At 25.2% G+C, this 24,012-nt stretch overlaps 2 protein-coding genes across 2 annotated transcripts; both read left to right on the top strand.

The window, feature by feature from the left end:
- Positions 1-1,924: 1,924 nt before the first annotated feature.
- LOC112692013 (MOB-like protein phocein) lies at positions 1,925-4,020 on the top strand. The gene is made up of 5 exons (XM_025566516.1): positions 1,925-2,214; positions 2,275-2,438; positions 2,519-2,728; positions 3,647-3,758; positions 3,861-4,020. Exons 1-5 carry the CDS (start codon positions 2,152-2,154, stop codon positions 4,008-4,010), a joined length of 699 nt encoding a protein of 232 aa, XP_025422301.1. The 5' UTR covers positions 1,925-2,151; the 3' UTR covers positions 4,011-4,020.
- A 6,980-nt stretch (positions 4,021-11,000) lies between these two features.
- On the top strand, positions 11,001-21,461 carry LOC112692012 (tyrosine decarboxylase; the record flags this gene model as incomplete). Its single annotated transcript, XM_025566515.1, has 12 exons — positions 11,001-11,086; positions 14,382-14,593; positions 14,930-15,043; positions 15,125-15,304; positions 15,365-15,601; positions 15,657-16,051; positions 16,149-16,290; positions 16,381-16,552; positions 18,713-18,789; positions 19,293-19,525; positions 21,178-21,258; positions 21,314-21,461. Coding segments are annotated over exons 2-12 (1,980 nt in total), but the record flags the coding sequence as incomplete, so codon positions are not given.
- Positions 21,462-24,012: the final 2,551 nt, after the last annotated feature.

Below are 24,012 nucleotides of genomic sequence, written 5' to 3'. Positions count from 1 at the left end.
TATAATATTATAAAGTACGAATATGGATTAAGGACGTACTTTCTGGCAATAAAATGATAACTTATCGTAGTAATATACAGTACGAAAATAATATTTTAGATTAGGTATTTTCTACCGTTGAAATAATAATCAACCAGATGACGAACAATTACAAATATTCACGGAATATTTATTAAACAATTATATACATTCTGACGCTAAGTTCCTTTCAAGATTATGGTCTGAATTTAAGCCTAGTACAATAAGAACTACAAACGCATGTGAATCCTTTCACTCACACTTCAATTCTATGTTTTATTCTGCTCACCCAAATATATATCAATTTACACACGTTTTAAAAAATATTCAAATAGATGTTTATATTAAAATGAGAAGTCCAGAAGGAAAAAGAAGAAACTGTATAATATCTAAGGAAGAATTCGTAAAAGAAAAAATGACAGAAGAAATATTAAAAAAAATTAATTGCTACGAATTCGTAAAAACTATGTCTTATAAATTTCAACCCTTAAATTAAAATATTATTAATCATTAAAAATCAGATGGACGAAGAACGATTGTAAATCAGGAAAAAATTAGAAACAAAACATTTTTAACCATACCTGTAGTAACTATAGATGTTATTATAGACAGTCTTAAGTCTGTAAAAATGGGAAGGAAAATGTTTTTTATGCGACCCAACTCGTACAGTAGACTGGTTTACACGGGACCCAACTAGTACAGTAGACTGGTTTACTCGGGACCCAACTCGTACAGTAGGCTATTTTACACGGGACCCAATTAGTGAACAATCTGAATCATGGGACCCAACTAGTATGCGCCGCCACTCATAGGGTGAAGATATTTGACACTTTCAAAATAATTGTTGCTTGTACGTCAGTCATCACCGCTGAGCTTTGAGAATTTTTTGATGATGATAAAATGATAAATATTTAAATTTAGCGATTTACTATTGAATAATTTGTGCACCTATTTTATAAATATAATTAGAATGCGATTACTGATTAAAATAACTAAATTAAATTTATTAAATTAGTGGCGTATTTTCAAAACTTTTTTGGAGGGTTTCAATTTTTTTATAATATGATAAAAAATATAAATAAAATATGACTTAATAATTATATTGTTTTATTATTATTATAAATACAAATGAAGAGTTATTTACAACCACATGATGTAAATTAATATTTTCTTTGTATCAACGTATCAAGTAATTTGACTTTTGAACCTTTTTTTTTCTTCTGGGGGGGAGTCGAGACCCGAGATCCCCCTACACCAAAAATACACCAAAATACACCACTGCCTCTTTTGTCACCGTACCATTAATTATTAAAAGACCCACGAGTTGCTGAACGATAAAACCTCGGTTGTAGCCATAGTCGGATATTGAGGGGGAGCTTGGGGGATTAAGCCCCCCCCATGAACGTAATCAAAGTACACCAGACGTCAAAATAATTTTTGTATTTTAATATTTGATATTTATCATTTTTATTTTATTTTATTGGTATACGAGAATGGTCTGGAATATTAATGAACTATCGTTATCTGGGAAAACGATATTTTTTGGGTAATATAAGAAATAAAGGAATATATTTATACATTGTAAATTAAAAAAAAAAAATTAGTAGTTATTCAACATTTTATATATTTATGTTCCTATTACCTGTATATATTGGGTGCCTTAACTAGAATAAAGTAGGAGTAGCCACTAGTTAGTAGGTAGAAGCGTCTAAAAATATTTGCTTACGCTAATGGATAAGACAACAATTTTAAGCCCCCCTCCCCACGGATGTGACCAAATATCCGCCTATAGTTGTTGGTCGTAAGTCATCAGCTAGATAGCAGCGCATATGCACTGATCCCCTCCCCCAGAAGCGTCGTTCCGTGTGATAAAGACACTGATTCTTCCATCGAGTTACCAGCCCCGAGTTTATTCTATCGCAGCCGTTTGTGTATGATGTGATAACGCATAAATCAATGATCGTCGATTACTTTGGTGATTTACATAGTTCGTAATCGGAACTCGTTCGTGAGTTTGACAGGCATTACAGTTTATTACGCATTGCTTAGGTAATTAATTCTATTAAGTATTAGTAATTTTTGATTTGTACGGGGAACCGCACGATTCGTTCGCGTAGAATTTGAATACTGAAAATGAAGATGGCCGAACCAGTAAAGAAATTGTTGAAACGCAACAAGCCAGGGACAAAAGCCAATGTAAGGCGAAACATATTTTTTTCAATTTTAGCGGAATTTAACTTTGATTTCTCTTGGCAGTCTTTTCGTAAATGGCCAGATGAGCCATTCGAAGAAATGGAAAGTACATTAGCTGTTCAAGAGTTCATCCAACAACAAATACGCAAAGATCCGAGTGCAATTGATATAATATTGACACCGCCTGATTCTCAAGAAGAAGGAGTTTGGAAATATGAACATCTTAGGTAAGGAGTAATTTTCAATCACAGCCTTGGATAACTAGTGCTAATAATTTATCTTGTACAATATTTTATTGCATTTATAGGCAGTTTTGTATGGAACTAAATGGGCTAGCGGTTGAGTTGCAAAATGAATGTTTACCAGATACATGTAGTCAAATGACATCAACAGAACAGTGGATATTTTTGTGTGCAGCTCATAAAACTCCTAAAGAGTGTCCAGCTATCGATTATACTCGCCATACTTTAGATGGAGCTGCTTGTTTATTGAACAGCAATAAATATTTTCCTAGCCGGTAAAACTATTTTTATTTTTTAATTGAAGGTACTATGCATAAACCATTGTTAAAAAATAAATACAATATGTAATTATTAGTCTTTACTACATATTTGATAATCGAGTAATATTTAAAATTATTTATCAATTTGGTTATCAATTGTGTGCATTGTGTATAGTTTTTTTTCTAGGCTGTATATGATTTTTAAGCAGAATTTATCAATTTTTTTGCTTAGATGATTATAGAAATAAATAATTTTATCTAAATAGTATTGTAGAGATAATTTTTCGCATACTTATGAATAATATTTTTAAAAAAATATTGCTAATTTCATGACACTTAAAAAATTAATTTACTGTTCTATATACGCACATAAGCGGTTTTCCTTATAATTGGTGCAATATGTTTATACAATGTCAAGTGAATTTAGAAATAAAATTTTGTAGTACATTATCATAATAATGTTTAATTCTGAACATGATTATCTTATTGTATGTGATTTAATACAGCAATATTTAAAATTAATAACTTAATAAATCTATTTTTGATTCGCTCATTATATTATACATTTGTTTTGAATTTTATATAAACTAAAATTTTTCTATTCAATTCTATGGATAGTTAATTTATTATTTAGTAGTTTTCTACTAATGTTAAAATATTTGTAATTTAATTATGAATCATACTAAAAATAATTATAACAAATAATGCAAGTTATTACAAATAGTTCCATATATAATTATGTTGAAATAAAAATAAAACTATCTATACCTAATGTTTTTACTCAAACCGTTAAACTTATGTCTTTAATATAATTTTGATTATTTTTGTTTAAAACTATAAACTTGAGATATTAATAAAGTATCTTAATTAAGGTAAAATATAGTATTTACCTAATGATACCTAATGACTATAGTAATTTGTTTATTATTATAGAGTAAATATAAAGGAATCATCAGTGGCAAAGTTGGGATCCGTCTGTCGGCGTGTATACAGGATATTTTCTCACGCATACTACCATCATCGGAACATCTATAATAAATTTGAAGTAATATATTTAAAAATAAAACTGTTTTGTCTTTAAAAATACAGTAAAATAAGTATCATTAACTAAATGATAGATAATAATAAACATTATAAAATATTACAGAATGAAACATATCTATGTCAGAGATTTACAAAATTTGTTATTAAATATAGTTTAATGGCAAAAGAAAATCTTATTGTGCCTATGCCTGAAGCAATTATGCAAGATGTACGAACCGAAGAAGATGATACTACATCAATTAAAGAGCCATAATTTTGCTTTCCTTTGTACCACGGTATTCATTTTTATCAAATGTTTTACGAGTTACAGGCCTACTAACATGATTTGATATCTTGTCAGCTCCTTGGTATCTGAAAATAAAGTACCTTATCTATACATTTTGGGCATAATGGCAGAGACATTAAATTAAGTGTTTAATTATTAGAAAATTTTAATTTTTATGTTATGAAAATTGTAATTTTTTTTATTTTACTTTTAAGTCAATAAAATAATTAACCATTTATTTAATAAATTAAATTATAATAAGCTTACCCAGGTAAATTGGGATGGAGATGATTTTTTGATAAAAGTATATGAATTGAAGGTAATCTTCGGGTTGTAATTGTTTCAGAAACTTTACCATCAATCATCTCATTCTTGATCATCCTGACACTATAATCATAAAATTAATATTTTTAAAATGCATCTCAAGATGAGTTTTAGTTTGACTTTCATCCAACTATATGTTTATTTTTTCTGTAGAATGTCATTATTAAATTCATTATAAATTAAAGTGATCTTATTTTAATGTTTTGTATTATTGTATTTATTTATTAAAGGTGCCATAAATCCTAATTTTGTTATAATTCAAAGAGAAAATGTAATTATTATTAACAACATTAGACAACATGATGTTTAATAAACATTGAAAATCATACTTAAAACAATAAACATGATAAATTGATCTTGTATTGTTAGTAATTGTTTACTAAATATGTATAACTTGTTCAATTATTGCTTACTTTCTGTATCCAATACCAGTGACTTGTCTAAGCTCAGGCATTTCTCGTTTCAATATCTCTGCACAAGTTACAGCTTTATTAACTGATGGGCCGCTGGCACTACACACAAGGTGATCAGAGCGTTCAAAACTTTTTACTGCAAAACCAAGCATATTTCGGATTTTGGAATGATTACTGACTTGTAAGTGTTCAAAATTATCTGGCAAATTGTCAATTGTAATCAAGGCGCGGGTCCAACGTTCTTCCTGATATACACATTTTGGTTTTGGAGTTTCCACTAAAAAAAAGTAAATAATAGCAGAAACTGATAAATTATTTAAATAATTTATTTATTTTATACTTTATTCATTTACAATTGTTCACACAATATTATAATTTACAACACCGTTGTAAATATAAATACATTTCAAAATAATGTATACAATTGTTGTCCATAAGTTGCACAAAACACATAAACAAACAAACATTTCTTTAAGAAATAGTTCTCTAAAGATAATCTATTAGATTGAACCATATCAAAGGTTTTATTGTATAATATATCAAGTGTACTGTTGTCATTCAAAAACATCTTTGGGTCATAACATTTATGTGGTAATACACAAATGTATTATTATTATTATTAATATTATTAGTATTATTATACAATATATTCTGTCATATTTTGACAGCCGATAAGCACAAACATTCAATATGATGGTGAATGTATATATAAAGGATAAGAAGGAGTTGAACTTACATTTCAGACTACAGTTAAGTTAGATAAGTCGGCTATCATCTACCTACCTATACTTATTTGGTTTTATTCGTGATTTTTATGGAATGAGATTAAAAGTATTTTTTTCCAGTAGGTTTATGTGAGCTATTTTTGCTATTAAGTACCAACATAATTATATTATTCTCTTATCACTAAAAAATGTACATATGCATCATATTTGTTCTGCATACTTAGTAGCCTATCACGTATTTATCTGTCGAAAATATTCTTGTTCCAATGAAATTGGGCGGATGTTATAACCCGGAATTGCAACCAGCGCACATTGAAATAATATAAGGCACCCTAGAATTAGACGTTGCCCAATCGAAATGTCTTCCAGTTATAAAAGTTGAAAACTAACTGATCTGACGTCACTCACTGCACAGTTATCGACGAACTGTCGCTCGTGATTCGTCGTTCGTTCCTTTACTGCATGTGATACGTATGCACATAAACATATAACAACGATCATTAAATAAATAATCTATTTATGGGTATCTATCCCTTTATAATTAATTCCTCTATACTTATGCACGGAACCATACTTTGTGTTAAACATTTTATGTGAAATTAAAGCCAGTTAGTTTAAATTAGATAAACGTAACTAATCTTAAAAATATTTAAACTAAAGGAATTATATACACTAATAAGCTGTAGATCAGTTCAGAATTCTAGACAGGAAAAAAGTAAAGGAAGAAAATGCTTTCATTTGTCCCTGTAAGTACATAATTAAATTCTTCCATCAAACATGATATACATATTTTTATACTAATAATAATAAATGAAACGATATCACCATCATCAATTATAACAAAATTATAACGATGTGCAAATTTTAAATAATCGTAAAAAAGTAAAAAATTAACTTTTTTCCCTACAAGTATCTAAATTTGAATCTTTAAGTTTCGCGGGCCATCACTCATGTCATTGATTTCACACAACCAATCATCACATCAACAATTAAAAAAATGACAATTAAAAATATGTGTATTATGCATCGTAAGGCATAACATTAAAATTTTCAGAAAATGAAAAATATAAAAATGTAATTCAATAAAATTTCATGAATCATAAAAATGTTGATTACAAGCTATGAGATACGAGCTCTAATAAAAATAGTTTGAGAAACACGATTGGAAATGTGTTCAAAGTATTACTGTTCTATAATATATACCTTATAAGTAATTTATTATGATTTATATTTTATCCGATGCCAGGAATAGAAACGATAATTTTATTTCAAGATATTCCAATATGTACGATATTTGTCATTTGAACAAATAATTTACGTGGAAATACATATTCGTATAAATTCTCCAACTGTGAGCATCAACTTACACATACCGTAGTACAATACATACATAACACGGAACGAAATTAACAGGAAAAAATATATCTATTATCCAGTCCAATAGTAAATCAAGCATGCGTATAATGAAAACATCGACGGATTTTAAGCAGAATTTTTACACACATGCGGTCCTGCAAACGTATATAATAATAATAATAAAAATAGTAGTACAAACGCGTAGACGGCAAAAATCTCTTAAGTATGTGTGAACGGAAATCAATAGTTTAAGAGCCATAGTTACTCGGTCAGGTTATTACGGCCGCCACACGACTTTTATGAGATAAAATGAAGAGCATTCCGGAGCAATCGTTGCATAGTCAACATTCCATACACATCCCACCCACGCCACTGCAGACAAATCTACTGATAAAATATTATACCGATTATAATTTTCGACGCAAATACTCCTTGCAGATAGCCGCACCAGATCGTTTTAATTAATTATTTTATATACTTATTTATAAACTATCCGAATTACGCTGTACATAATATAAGTATATGCGGTGGGTATAATACATGTAATTTGAGTTCTTAACTCGACTGCATACTGTAATTTGGTGTGAGAAAAATGTTTAGCGACGATTTATATACGACGTTATAATATTATATTCTTTTGGGCTCACTATTTGTGACGACGATTATCTACGAACGTACTTAGATATTACTAAACGTCCATCGAGGAATTCCTTCACGATTTGGTCCCACAAACCTTGACCTAAATATACGCTGAATACATTTATCGTGGATATTTTCAACGTTATAATACCGTACATCAAAATGATGTGTGAAACAAAAGTATTGGTTTAACATAATAAATTAAAAATGTTGATGATTGGGATGCAAAAAATGCTTCCGTTAGTAATTAATGTAACAAAATAGAATATAATAGGTACATGTTGACTAAATTTGAACAAATATCAGATAATTAATAGTTAACTATATACCTAACTTTTAAACAAAATTTATTCTACAATAAAATAAAGTTGTCGACTTTAGGCCATTCCACAAATATAAAGCTCCTCGTTGATTTTTTTTTAACTGTCAGAATATAAATGTAATTTTCAAACAATTATTTTCAATAATTAAAAGTGAAAAAACAATGTTTTCAAATCAAATAAATAGTTTATAGACGTCTTGACGAACTATAAAGCGTGCAAGATATGTATTCAAACGTATTGATAATTAACATAAATGTAAAATGATTCTGAACAGAAAATTGTGAAAATTGATTATTAATTATTATTATAATAAGTCACGATTAATCGACGTTGTATCATATTTCGTTTCGTGAAAAGTCTATTTGATTATATGAAGAACAAAATCTATCAAGTACAATTGTTATAAATTTACAGAAATTGAAAACAGCATCAAATACATTAAATTTATCAAGTGTTGACGAATAACTGTTAAGTAATTTCGAACATAGTATTTATTTACAAATATATATTAAAGAATCTTTATGCTTATTAAAAAAAAAAATAATGCATTTACTAGTAACAACATTCCTTTCAACCGCATTATATTCCCGTTCATGGTAAATATGTGGATGCATCCATCACATAAAGCGAGATAGCACATTAATTTCCTTAGAATATTCTCAAATTACACATATATGTATACATATTATACATTACACGTACAATGTGATCAAGACGAATGGAAACGGCTAATAGTTAACATAAAAGTGAAGTTTGTCGGAGTTAATTCGCTGTGAAAACTTGGGACAGAAATTTTCTGCAAACCCTTTTGACAGCAAACTTCGATGACACGGTGTCCATTGTACATATCTCGTTGACGGTTTAATATATTATAATACTGAATATATACGCTTCAGGGTCATTACGGAAACAAGGGATGGTTACTGTAGGCACTCCAATGACCCATCCCGTAGTTAGTCAGATCACATTTTAATATTATACTCATGCAATTATGCTTTTAAATTAATTGAATACATACAATTTTATTTTTGCTGCTCCATTTCTTTTGAAGTTCAATTAGATTTTTTATTTAATAATATTACTTAGATTAGTTTATTTAAAATCAATACAATACAAATGGTTAAACTAATAAAAAGATCTATAATTTATGCAATAATATTTTTTACCCAAAACAAAAACGGTGTTAATACAATTTCGAGTTTAATTATTTTGGGCAATCAAAGGTTTTTCCAAAATTTTAACTTATGGTTACAACTCCATCAGACGAATTTTTATTTTTATTTTTTTGAATTTTTGTAATTTACTTGGTCTTACGATGGCTGTGTTAAATATTTATAGTTAATACGTGTAGTGCAAGGACTACGATGCATCCATAACATGTTAGAGAACTACTTACCTCTTAAAACTAAAAATATTTATAAAAAACATCAACTTCTGGTTCAATATTCGAATTTTAAATTCAAAAACATTGCGTTGTATTTCATTTTAATTAATTAGAAAACATTAAAGAAAACTAACTTAAAATTTAGAATTATTAGTTATTAGAATATTTAAAACTAACGTATTAACGTCATATGAAACGCTTTACTTATGTTATAAATTAATATAATTCTATTTACTTTAATTGGTTTTCAAAAACCAATCAACAAAAAGTACACACATATTTATTTAGTTAGGTTATATATTTAGGTATACATAATGGAAATTTTCCAAGGCTGAACAGTATGTGATATCTTTTTAAACTAAGAAGTATTCCATTTTAGACAAGTTTTATCGGTTTATTCAGTGTAATATCTACAATTAAATTTTAATCTTAGATATGTTTCACTAAATTAAAATATATATTTATAAACATAAAACCTAAACCTAAAGATGATTATTTAAATTTGTATTATGCAGTTTTCATTATATTTTACACTGTATATTAAATATTTAACACTCAGTTAAAGATGCATTTTTATAGGAATTTTACAAAGTCATATTTAAATTAAGTCCATTGAGATTTTATTACATTGAAATTTTAATATTTTTAAAGACTTATAGGAGTACAACTTTTAGTTGAATGTTCCGAAAAATGTTTGGACCATTTTAAATATCAAAATGTGTTATAGTCGTATTATTTGAATATATATTGAAAATGAATACTACCTTAAGATCTTGTTTAACCATACATTTAAGTGTTTAATTATTATCAGATTAATATATTTTTTTCGTTTATCAAATATGTCTATATATAATAAGAACACTAGCTTTGAACTAAATACATATAAAAATCAATTAAATTGTTTTTCGATGATAAAATTCTAATATTGTTATAAATATCAAACTGAAATTTAATATGCTATATATTTAATATAAATGAAGTGTTCATAAAATTATTTTGGTATAGACTTCTAAAATTGTTGGTCACATTCTCACTACAGTATTTAGTCTTGTTGATACAAAATTACTTATTAGCAAAAAAAATAAAATAAAAATAAGTAAAAAACGCACTAGCTTGAAAACGTATTTTACGCTTGGAAGAATTACTGATAAAATCGAAAAATATCTCCTCAAAAATACATTTTTGTCCAATTAACGAAAAAATGAAAAGCTGTACAAAAAGAAAAATACTATTAAACCAGTAAGTTTTTCGTTTTCCTCGGAATATACAATAAAATTATTTACTTTGACAGTGTTATTATTTATTAATAACACATTATCGTATTTTCAATTAAAAAATGTATCAAACTTCAAATATATTTATAGTATTAATATTCAATAACTACAAACTTAAATATTTTAATTAAAAATATCGGTAATACTGTTATATAATATGCCAATGATATTTACTTAATTTTTAAAAAAATTTTATTGAAACATAGTAATAAAAACATTATTTATTGTGTTTCTACACTATTTTTCATCTCGGATGACAACTTCTGAGAAACATTCAAGACATTCTCGGATATGTTTGAGTAAAAAATAAATAAGAAATTAAATTTAGACTTATTTGTGATTGTATATGAATAACTATTTTAAATAATATAAATAAATAATCAAGTTTTTTCTAATTGAAATAATCGAAAAATAATCAAAAAACTATAAGTTAATGTATTAAAATGACAAAAGAACATACAATTTGAATAATACACAATAATAACGTGTACTATGTATACAATCCATATTGCATTTAAACGGTTGCCGCTGGCTTCACACTACAGGCAGACGTGCGAAAGCTTTCCCATAACTGTTCCATACCCCTAGCAGTTTGGACGCGTCGCATTCAATACTCAGAAATATAAGTAAGTGCACACTTATCACAAATATACTGATAAATTAATTAATACAAAAACATTTATCGGGATAATTAAATCATTCTAATTATTATATTGATTTAATACTTCTTAGATAAAAAAAAAAGAAGTTTTTAAAATAATATGATATCAGATGTTTGATTAGGGATTTTAAAAATAAGTAATTATTTTTTTATTATTATTTATTATTTTACATAGTCTTACTAACTATATGCATTGACCATTTAAAAAGTTATGGGAAATAAACATAAAATATGAATGTACAATGCGACTAGAACTTCTTATAAAATAAATTTAAATTTTGGTCTAATTAATAGGTATTTATTAGTTATAGAAAAGTTCTTTATTTTTCGTCAAAATGTCTAGAATTAAATTTATTGCATATTATTTGATTATCATTAAATTATATCTAATTCTTCATAAAAAATATTTTCTACATATATTATATTATATATGCTTTAGTTTTAATCACGTGGTATTTGGATTTGCTACATAAGTTATAAGTCATATGTTTTTTTTATGAGAAATTGACTTAATTATACTAATGTATTTTATTTTAGGCTGAATACGCTTGAATTTAAAAACATAGTTTTTAAATTTTTTAATAACTGTAATAACCATAACAATGCTATTTTTAGCATGAATCGTTATGTATTAAAAATGTACAATCGTCAATTACTTATAAATATGATAAAAAGTTATATGAAATTGAAAAGGTACATGTAAAATTATTCCGTAGTAATTTGAGTTCTAAATATTAAACAATTTATAATTTTATCGATTTAAAAAGACAATTTATTTTTCTAATTTAAAATTATTTAGTGATGATCTATATAAAGTGAAAATTCTTTAAATATTGTACAGCTAGAGTCTGTATCGTTAAGTAAATTACTACATGAATGCGGTAAAGACTATGGTATTCTAATGGTAAAATTATTCTTATTTTACAATTAAAAAATTAGTATAATTAACAATGTCGTTAGTATGTTTTATTGGATATCAAAACGACAACAAAATTTTAGTTTTTCAGGACAATATTAAAAGCATAGTGAATACTATAAATATCTCAATTGAATTTCTGAAGTATCATATATTAATTGCTCCATCAACTTAATATCTTTTGAACTTCAAAGATTTTATTTAAAGTTTTGCAAATACAATTTTAGAAAATCAAAAAGATATACATAATTTACAGCCTCGTCAGGTTTATGCTAAAAAATATATAGTTTATAACCACACAGCCATGCCATTATTACACATCATATCGCTGAATTCCAATAACACTTTAGTTAAAACATAATATTATAACATTATATTATATTTGATTAGGATTTGAAAAAAAAAAATACGTGTTTTTAAAGTAAATAAAGTTATAAGATAGATTAAAGTGATGGAGATTGAAACTATATTAATATTTAAATTATTTTGAATTCAGCTTCAATATACTCATAGGTATCAAATATATAGTGTAGATTTTGATAAATTATCAGAACGCGGTCAGTTTAACTTAATTTTGTGATAATAGCACAAATACATAATCACAGTCTTACTTTTAAGTTATAATATACCATATTATAATATATTTTTGATACCTTGTTGTATATTATAATTTAGCAATATTAATTTTTAACTTAATACTAGAATCGTTATAAAATATAAAAACCAAAAATTTATAAGTATTTTAAAATATATTAGTTATCAATTATTATGCATAAACATACACATTATTGATGGTAAAATACAAATGTTTACTTATTATCAATGACTATTACCTCACTATATTATCTAAATTTACTCGTGTTTGGCGTATAGACAATACAATTATTCGTACACATCACATATATAGAGTGGTTAGTGATCACGATTACTATATATCAATAATCAAAATATTTTATACATAATTGATCAAACAATAAATAAAAGTTCGTAAAACATAACAGAGCTCAAAGTAGGATCTTAATTTTATTGGTAATTATTTAAGTTATACTGTATTTAAAAAATTAAACCAATGAAACATCACATTTTTATGAATATTATGTATATTCTATGTGCATCAAATACAAAAATATAAAATAATTTATTTATTATTGATACATTCAACAGATTTTCAAAATAGTTAATTTGTTTACAAATTTAATTTAATTTTTAATAAATGATCACTACAGAGAAATATCAATAATAACTATACCTACATATATTTTAAATTAAATTTACTTGGATTATTTCATTTTTAGAGGACGCCAGTTATTTTAAAACAAATATATTTGTATAATTATTTGAAACATTATTAGGTAAATGATCTGGTAAATTTATTAGTCAATAGAAAGATAGAAAAAGATAAGACTAGAAAAAAAAAATTAAATAAAATTATTTTATAATTATTCGAATATTGATGCTGTAAATTGGTAAGAAAATTTCATAAATTTAAAAAAAAATGCAATATTCCCTTAACTAAATATTTACTAAAATAGAATTTAAACTAGTATAATTTGCCTATAACTTTAGTAACATAATCAATTTATGTTAATTGATTACTATCTATCCATAATATCTCCAATTCATAGTATTTATGGATTGGAGGATCCAATGGTTTACAGCAGATTAACACTAAACAATTTTTCAAATATCTATTGTATATTTTATTTATTGTATATTTATATTTGTATATAATGTTTTTATCTAACTATCTATCTATAATTTTTAAGCTTATTTAGAGAAAATTACGTGCAATTACTATTTAGTCTATCTAGTATATGTATAATGGAACACGAATAATTATTTTATTAATAGAGATTTTGGAAAACTTAAGTCCTAAAGCTTCCCTGAGTGCTCGATTGTTATATTCTGTTTTTAAAAAAGTAAAACGTATAGAAATTAATTTAAAGGGAATAATCACCGAATTCAACTTCGATAATTTCAACATAGATTACTCCCTGATGTTAATTTAATTTATTCTTTTTAACTTTTGTCAAGCATTGACAACACTCCAACTTGTCAAATATATTCACAAAGTTAATTAAAATATCCTTCCATTTTTGGAGAAAAATCCTCTCTTTAATAAGAAATGGAAAAAAATGAAAGGTGGAAATTCTGTTGTTGACTTGCAGTGGTTGCCGTCAATCTAATATTACTCTCATGTATTTGACAACGAAGATTATTATCATTCTCTGAGAGAAATCAATTATGAAATTCACATCTTTAGAGAAATCAAGTGTTTTTGAATCATAATAAACAAATAATTAAATTGTTGAGAGTTAATTAATATTTATATTTTAACTTAAAGGAAAACTTAAAATGAATACTGAACAATTTCGAAAGCATGGCAAGGAGATGGTGGATTATATATGCGAGTATTTAGAGACAATAAAACAAAGAAGAGTGACCCCAACGGTAAGTCCAGGTTGGTTGAAGAATAAAATTCCACTAGAAGCACCCGTACAGCCGGAGCCATTTGATGCCATAATGGAAGATGTAGAAAATATTATTATGCCAGGAGTAAGACAAATTTATGTATATATTTATATATAAGAATAGTACAGATTAAAATATAGTTATGAATATTATATTTATACATATATATTTGTAATATACAAGTATTGGTAATTTAGTTTTAAAATGTAGTAAAAATGTGGTATGTTTAAATTTTAATTAAAGCAATTAATTTGTAAACATTTTGCTTATAAATTTCATATTCCAACTACAATAGATATAGGGAAAATATAAAAACTTACTTTTCAATATTAAAGCGATTTGTTAAAAGGTTCAAACACAATTTTGGTACAAAATCTGAAACAAAAAAATACGATTTTTTTAGTTAATTTATATTTTTAGGTGACTCATTGGCAACATCCAAGATTTCATGCCTACTTTCCCTCAGGTAACTCATTTCCGTCGATTTTAGCAGATATGCTATCTGATTCTATAGCATGTATAGGCTTTTCATGGGTGAGCAACCAAGATTATATATTTTAAAATACACATAAATAATTATTATATTATATTTATATATAATTATACACTTCGAAGGCCGCAAGTCCATCGTGTACTGAATTGGAAACTATAGTATTGGATTGGCTTGGTAAAGCAATTGGATTGCCAGAAGAATTTTTAACATTTCCAGAAGAACTTTGTAACGCTAATGATTCTGTAAGAAATAATGATAGTGAAAACGAAATACATAACGGCAAAGGTGGTGGGGTACTGCAGGTAAAGAATATATAAAATATATCGATTATAAATATATTAGCTAATTATATATTTATTTAGAGCTCAGCAAGTGAGTGCATTTTTGTATGTATGCTCGCAGCTCGAGCTCAAGCAATCAAAAGATTACGAAAACTTCATCCATTCATCGAAGAAGGTGTTCTATTATCAAAACTAATGGCTTACTGCTCTAAAGAAGCACATTCGTGCGTAGAAAAAGGTGCAATGATGGCGTTCGTTAAATTACGCATTCTCGAACCTGATGAAAATAATAGTTTAAGAGGTGCTACACTAAGACAAGTTAGTTAACAACATACGTTTTGTTTAAACATGTTTTAGCAAACACATTCTTTAGGTTATGGAACAGGACGAGGCGATGGGCTTGATACCATTTTTTGTTTCCACTACATTAGGCACAACGTCTTGTTGTTCATTTGACAATATAGCCGAAATCGGTCAAGTATGTCAGCAATTCGAAACAGTTTGGTTACATGTTGACGCAGCTTACGCAGGGAGTGCATTTATATGTCCCGAATTTCGTTCTCTAATGAATGGTGTGCAATATGCAGATTCTTTTAACCTCAACACAAACAAGTGGTTGTTAACAAATTTCGACTGTTCATGTCTTTGGGTAAAAGATCGGTATAAATTAACTTGTGCTCTGGTGGTTGATCCTCTCTATTTACAACATGGCTATGCTGGTGCAGTGGATTATAGACATTGGGGTATACCATTAAGTAGACGTTTCAGGTAGGTTAAATTTGATTAAATACGATTTATAAATTAATTAGATTCTTAGAAAAAAAATGTCGTCGATATAAATATACGAACAATAATATTAAATTAGGTCATTAAAACTTTGGTTTGTGTTGCGAACATATGGGATAACTGGTCTTCAGAAGTATATTAGACATCATTGTCAATTAGCAAAAAGATTCGAAAGATTAGTCAGAAGCGATAATAAGTATGAAATTTTAAACGAAGTTAAGGTAAAACTATTATTGTATTCTATTATATTAAATATAAACTATATATCATTGATTTGTTAACTGAAGTTTTTTTATTGACAACAAAAATAGATGGGTTTAGTTTGTTTTCGTTTGAAAGACGATCCGACAAATAAACTGAATAAAAAGCTCTTAGAAACCATTAACGAATCAGGAAAGCTTCATATGGTCCCAGCTTTAGTACACGACAAGTATGTCATTAGATTTTGTGTCGTAGCTGAGCATGCAACAGAAGACGATATTGGTAATATAATAAAAATATGTATCACTAAATAATATTAAAATAATAATAACTGATACGTACAGCTTAGATATTAATACATAGACGCGTACACAAGGAAATAATTTAGGGATTCAAACACCCCCCCCCCCCCCCGTTCAAAATGTAGGAAAATTAATAAATATGTTTTTATATATTAAAAGTAGTTAGAAAATTCTCATTAAAAGAATATATTTTGAGGCTGTATACCTAATAAATCATTTATAGTTAATCAATTTAGTAGATTAGATACTAAACGTTAAATGTTGAGCGAACAAACGCCAAAACACGTGATCAGATACCCTAACATTTAAGAATTTATAGATAAATTCTGAAAGATACCCTAAATATAGAAAAAATATGCCATAAAAGTACATATAAAGTTAAATTTATCGTAAAATGCAAAATAAAAACTACATTAAATTAATCAGTATCACTTGAAACACATTTTCTACTTATGGACCTATCTGTTTGGACACCAGAAAAAAGATTCCTATAATCCCAGCCCAACTAAAGAGTAATCATAGTTCATCAGTCCACGTAATAATGATGACATTATCCAATTAATTAATACTACAAAAATACTGTTTAACAGACATAACTATAAATTAAGATATGATACACCCGTAAATTAAGTGGGAAAATATATTTTACGCAGGACGCAATCATTAAATATGCATTCATAATAAAAGATCCAATTTTTTTTTCTATAAATATCAAACATAGAAATCAAGTAAAATAATGTTTAACAAAAAATGTGTTCTTATCGGACTATGTTATCAGATATATTAACATTTTCGACTTATAACATGTAATACTTATTAATCTATAAATAAATCATAATATAGCATATAAATACAATGAATGTTAAATACAAATATTTATAAATAAAACCAAAGCTATGTATCCAAATGTCATCAGATGTATTTTTTGTTCTTAAAATTTAAATAAAAACATTTTAAAAACCAAGAATAAATGAAAACTTAACATTGATATTAACCTTCATAATCTAATTTATTATTATTTAAATTATAATTAACTATCAATTATTACTTAAGTATCCATTTGATTACTAGTCTTCTGAATACAACTTTGGCAAGTCAATGAATGCCATTACCAACGTTATATTTTACTACTAAAATGATGAATAATTTACAATAAAAAGTAAAAGCAAATGTAATATAATTTTTCAATTATAAATAATTCTCCTCAGTAGTTAGCGTATATAATACATATAACTCATAAATATGACAAATATTTTATTATATAAAAATAATAAATAAATAAAATACTAAAAAACAGTTATTAGCTACCAATAATTAAACTAATACAGCTCACTGTTTAGAAAAATATATTTAATTAAGAAACCAAAAGAATTAAGAACAAAATATTACGGATTGTGTAGGGTATGAAATATAGATAATCTCGATGGTAGTGGCAGATATCAAGTGTGAAACAAGGGAAATATAAAAGCCCTTTTGATATATTTTTATTTATAATGATAAAAATTAAAATTTGAGTACTTACTAATATTTATAATACTTAAATTTGACTGATAGTTGTTATTGCTTATCAAGTTATAAATTGTTTATTAAAAACAAATAAAAATAAAAGTATTGATGTAGTCTTTTTTTATTATATTATTTGATTTTTTAGGCGTTTGATTAATATTATATCTTTAAATGTGAAATCATGTCAAAATAACTACAAATAAAAGTTATTATTACACTCTCCCAGTTTTTACCATAACATTTGTGGCATGAAAAATTTAAGTACAATCAAAGATATAAAATTCTATGATATTACTTAGTTAATTTGTAACTAGTAGAATATTTATAATTTGTTAATAATCATACCATTACTATAAATAATATTCATGTTAGGTACTGAAATTCAGACATATTATATCCACAAATAACATAATAAAAACAATTTCCATCTGAGAAATTTTAATTGAAATGTCATAATTTTTTTCTTAAATAATTAAATATAAATAGGTATATTACTTATTTTTAGCCCTACTTATAATTTTAATACATACAATTTAGATATGCTCAAATAATAACCAATAATATTTTATAAAACATAATTTTTTTTAGACATTAAATAAGTAACCAAAATAATTTAAGATCTTGCTAAATTTAGATTATGCTTGGAAAATTATAAAAGGAACAGCAGTAACAATGTTATACAAAGAACAAGAACTTACAGAAAAACGAGAGGTCAGTAAATATAATATATTATGTAAATTGTTTTTATAAGTTAATTAAAATTAATTTTATGTCCTTGCAAAAATGCTTTTATTTATTTTTTTTTTTTTAATAATAATTAGATACTATATTAATGTAATAATGCTAATATGATCTAGTTTATTATTTATTAAAATATCTTTTACAAATGAACATATTTACAATTGTTATTACATTTCTTTTGTTCTCAAAGTATATACTCAAGAGACAAAAAAAAAAAAAAAAATTAAGAATCTAACAATTCATCAAGTTAATTTATTCTTCAAAATGTATGTATTAAATATATCACAGAAAAATAATATTAAATATATATGTAACCTATAGAAAAAGATGCATGTACTAAATATAAACAATTAACAATTGTTGAGTTTCATATATAAAAACTAAAAAACAGAATTTACATTTTTAGAAGATGCACTGTAAACTTATATATAAATATAAATTATTTGTTTTTAAATATTTATTTATTGAAATAGGAGCAAGTTGATGAAGTCTTTGAGTTATCTGAACGTAAAAAGAAAGATGATTTAGCATATAGGAGATCCTTCTTTGTACGAATGGTCAGTGATCCAAAAATATATAATCCAAAAATTGCCAGATCTTCACCTGGATCGCGCAGACATACACATTTAAGTTCTATGGATGATGATATTCATGATTTGTTGTCAACAGCCACAAGTGATACAGAGGATACAATGGCACAACCCGCGTAAATTATTAAAAATAATTATTTAACATTTTATTTATTGTTAAAAATAAATAATATACTATATACTATAATACATATAATATATAATATATGATGTACTATATAATATATAGTGCCATTGTGGCAAAAGCTGATAAGTGCCAAAAAGTCAATTTTGGAATTATAGATGATATATGTAGAATAAGGTTGAAATTTTATTGTGTCAAAGTATGATATCTGTAGCCCTATTATTATATCTGTTGTAAGCAAAAAACAAAAGTGATAACCGTTTAAATGCAGAAAATAAAATTTTGACAATACATGATATACTACATATCATCATCAAACACAAATAATTATTGTCTATCTATACAATTTATAGATACTTGTAATATGATGTTATAACAAAAAAGTTGATAGTTTTTATTTATTTTTTTTCTGTTAATAATCAAAGGAATAAAGTTATTCGAAAAAAAAAATACCAGCTGTTTATAAAATTTATTAGTCAAAACATGTTATGTACATTTTATTGTTCTTTTCAGTCACTATTATTATAAGTAACACACTTATTATAAGTCTTAACATAACTCTTTAATTAGCATAAAATTATTATAAAAGAAAGTATTTCAGTGTATCAAGACTATTTATAAATAACCTTTATTTGATAAAATATCATTAAAAAATTATTTATGTTAAAAAATGTTTAAAAGGAAATCCGAATAAATTTTATGTCTGTCCTGTAAAATTTAGTTTTGGCACTTATCAGCTTTTGCAACAATAGTATAGATATAATATATATAGTTATTTATATATTAAGAAAAATCTCTAAAAGATTTAAACATTATATCATTATATTTATAATTTTATTTTTCTAAAATCAATGGCCATACTTAAGGTGGAAACAAACCAGAATTTTACCCTGATTTGTTTAATGCTTTTAAATCATTACCAATATTTAACAATAATTATAATATAGTATAATTTTATATCTAATTCAACTAATTTAAAATATTTAATAAATCACATTAATACTTACAAACATTAGAGTATTTATGGGAGGGACCCCCCTCCCCACCGGAATTAAAAACACCATTGATAAAAATTGTTATTTTTGACATTGATATGTCTTAAGGCTGGGGGTTGTTCTAAAAATTTGTCGTGACACAGAGAATGTTGCTCATGGGATAATTTAAAATTTTATATTCATAAAATATATTTATTCTTTTAAAAAGATATGTGGTGAATTTTGAGTGACTCTAATATAAAAATTGTTTATTACAATGGGGTTTTTATATTTTTTTTAAAATTATAAATCATTAAAAAAAATTGAGTTTCTTATTTCTCTGATGGTGTAAAGACAGTCGAGAAGTTTTATAGTATTCAAGTAATTTTTGTTGTAATAGTGTGCTTCCTCCTTCCCTTTCCCCCAAAAATCAAATACATGATCAGACCTCTCCAAAATAAAAACCTATATATGCCACTGCTAACAAATAAAGGTTTTACAGTAAATATAATATAAAAAATAAGAACCATAACATTTGTGAATGATTAAATTTTTTTCAAAAATATTTTATTTATATATTAATTGTTGTAGCCTTAAAATTTGAATAAAACTATATATTTATATGATTATAAATTAAAACTATACTAAAAAGAGTTTATGATTCTTTAAGGAGCTCATGGATAAGTTGGCCACTAGCATTCTTATTTCAAGGAGTGTTTGATGATAAAGAAGGAAATGATGTGCCAGTCAGGTTAGTCACATAATAGAATACATAGTATTTCAATTTTATTAATTTTTTTCTAAAGATTTAGACATTTAGCAACTAAAATGCACTTCAAATCAAAAAGCAAATCACCAGAGCATTTGGCAGCAGATGACAATAAATCACGGCGTAATTCTCCAGTATTTCCAAGAAAATTGAGTTTTGTGAAAACTGAAAATGAAAATAACACACAAAAACAGTAAATGACAAAAATATACCAATATTTTTGACTTGTGTTAAATATTTCTTTTTGCTTAACAATAATAATTATTTTATACTCATGGCCTCAAATGATGCTTATTGCCTAATATTAAATTTAGATACTAACATAATATTTGTATAACAAAAAAATTATCTTATTAATCTGAATTATTTGAATAATTCGATTCAATAAACAAACAATTTTAAAACCAAGGGTGAAATATATCAATAATGATATAATATGATGAAGATATATTATCAATGATCAAGATTAATATATCCCAAGACTATTGGTAAAAAACAATCTTGTTATTATATTTTTTAAAATACCTATTGATTTACTTAATTCTTAACCTATCAAAATAATATACTACCAACAACAGTTCACTTAACAACTATTTTATATAAAAACATGTACTTAACTCGGTGTTAGTCGTGCTATGGTCAAAATGATTACACTTTTTTTAGATCTTTAATAAAATATTTACATTTTATATTTCAATCATTGACTCATATTATATGAGAATCAATGATTGAAATATAAATTAATATAATAATATTATAATAAAATTAGCTCAAAAGCATTTTGTAATCTTTAGAAACATAGGAATTTATTATTTCAAATTAAATAATTAATTATACAGTTAAAAAAATAAAAAGCTTTAACTATTAAAAATTTAAGAAAAAAAACAATGAATTTAACATACATTAATCAATAAAATTAATATTAAATAATGAAATTTAAAATTTTAGATAAAATAAAATTATAGCATAGTTATTGATAGTGTTAAATAATAAAGTAAATTATGAATATTTATATACTCTCTTATGTTTTCATATTAGTTTTATAAATAAAACACTACTTTAAAGGTGATTACCTGTATAATTATAAACATTAACCACTTATCATATAATACATTATCATACAATAAAAATTATTTTACTTATTATAAAACATGTATAGTTGATAGTTAAATTGTATACTTATATAATAATTATTTATTAGTAATAAACATATTTTATAAGAGATCATGAGAATCCTAAAATATATCATACATTCTTTTAATACCAGGGTTTAAAGGTATTACAAGTTAGAAACTTCAAAAAAAAAAAAAAGCTCCTAGTTTATATTAGGGGAAGACAGTATGATAATTTTCAGTAGAAACTTTAAATAATTAGTTTAATCTAACTTAAAAGAATGCTGTGACCACAACTTAATAGCTAACCATTTTATTAATAGTAAATATTACAATTATTAATCACAAAAACTAATAACTTGTTAGTAGGTATGTTTGTATACAACTACAATATATCTATTAAAATTAAACTATAAAAATAAAATTACATGCACATTAATATTTAAAGGAAAGTTGGGTTGAAACCTCTCCGTATATTCTCCTAGTTTTAATACATACTTAAATATGGGATAGTAATATTTAATACATAAAAAACTATAAATAAATATTGAATTAATTTCAACAACTTTTCCTACATTTGAGATAAATATTAGTTTTTATAGATGATAAAAATAAATTGTACATTGGAGTGTACATCAACTGAATATTCACAGTAATTTTCAAATTGTTTACAATTTACCATAATATATATAAACAAATTAAAAGATTATTTTATTTATTCATTATGCTATGTAAAAAATAAAACATTTAAGGTCATGAGTTATAGTTTAGAATCCAAACTGTAGATAGCATAATTTCCAGTGAATTTACTTGTGTCAAACATATAGAAATTAAAAATATACAAAAAAAATTAAATGTTTAGATTTTAAATGGTGTTACTTTTTACATAATAATACTTTATATTTATTAATGTTAACTAAAAATAATATTAAATGTAACAATGTATAATACTATGACATACAACAGTATGACATTAGACTTTCATTAATACTTTATTTTTTTATAGACATTTAAAATTAAACTTTATTATCTATAGACTATATATGAAATATCATCAAATAAATTATTCAGGAAAATAACTAAGATAGATAAATACTAAAATGTATATGTAATGCCTGTTTAATAAGTCAGTATATGTTAACAAATAATATTATTAAGTCAACTAAAATTAAAAATATAAACATGTAATTAATGTAAAAGTTGAATATTTTTCAATTTAATTTGAATGACAGAGATAGATTAGTGACTATTATTAGCCAAACTTTTAGAAATAGTAACACAATTAATCTCTTAAACTGAAGGGTATGGTAAGAGCTTATATGAGGCACCCCTGTATAGCAATATTTTACAAAACCAGATTTATCTTTGTCACAATCATATTCAAAGAAAAAAAAAAAAATCACAAGATAAATCAACTTTATTTTATATTTGACAATAATTTAAGTTGAAATTGATTTCAAGATACCTATACACAAATTAATTCAAAAGTAAAATGTTAAATATAATGTGAAAAATTGAGCGTCATAATCCTAGACTTTAATAAGGTAAATACATTAAAATATCCTATAATTAAAACATTTTATCTACTATTAATAAATACCTACATTAAAAAAAATATATTTTA

The sequence above is a fragment of the Sipha flava genome, unplaced genomic scaffold (assembly GCF_003268045.1).
Source record: "Sipha flava isolate LNK unplaced genomic scaffold, YSA_version1 69_pilon_pilon, whole genome shotgun sequence".
In the NCBI taxonomy this organism is placed as follows: Eukaryota; Metazoa; Arthropoda; class Insecta; order Hemiptera; family Aphididae; genus Sipha; species Sipha flava.
Note: the sequence above shows the minus strand (reverse complement) of the source record. Positions and strands in the feature narration are given on the sequence as shown.

Bases quoted from the DNA above. Each gene is read 5' to 3' on its own strand.
- LOC112692013 (XM_025566516.1), top strand. From the start codon at position 2,152: ATGAAGATGGCCGAACCAGTAAAGAAATTGTTGAAACGCAACAAGCCA. The intron at 2,439-2,518 runs GTAAGGAGTAAT...TTGCATTTATAG, and splicing joins TGGAAATATGAACATCTTAG to GCAGTTTTGTATGGAACTAA. The intron at 3,759-3,860 runs GTAATATATTTA...AAAATATTACAG, and splicing joins ACATCTATAATAAATTTGAA to AATGAAACATATCTATGTCA.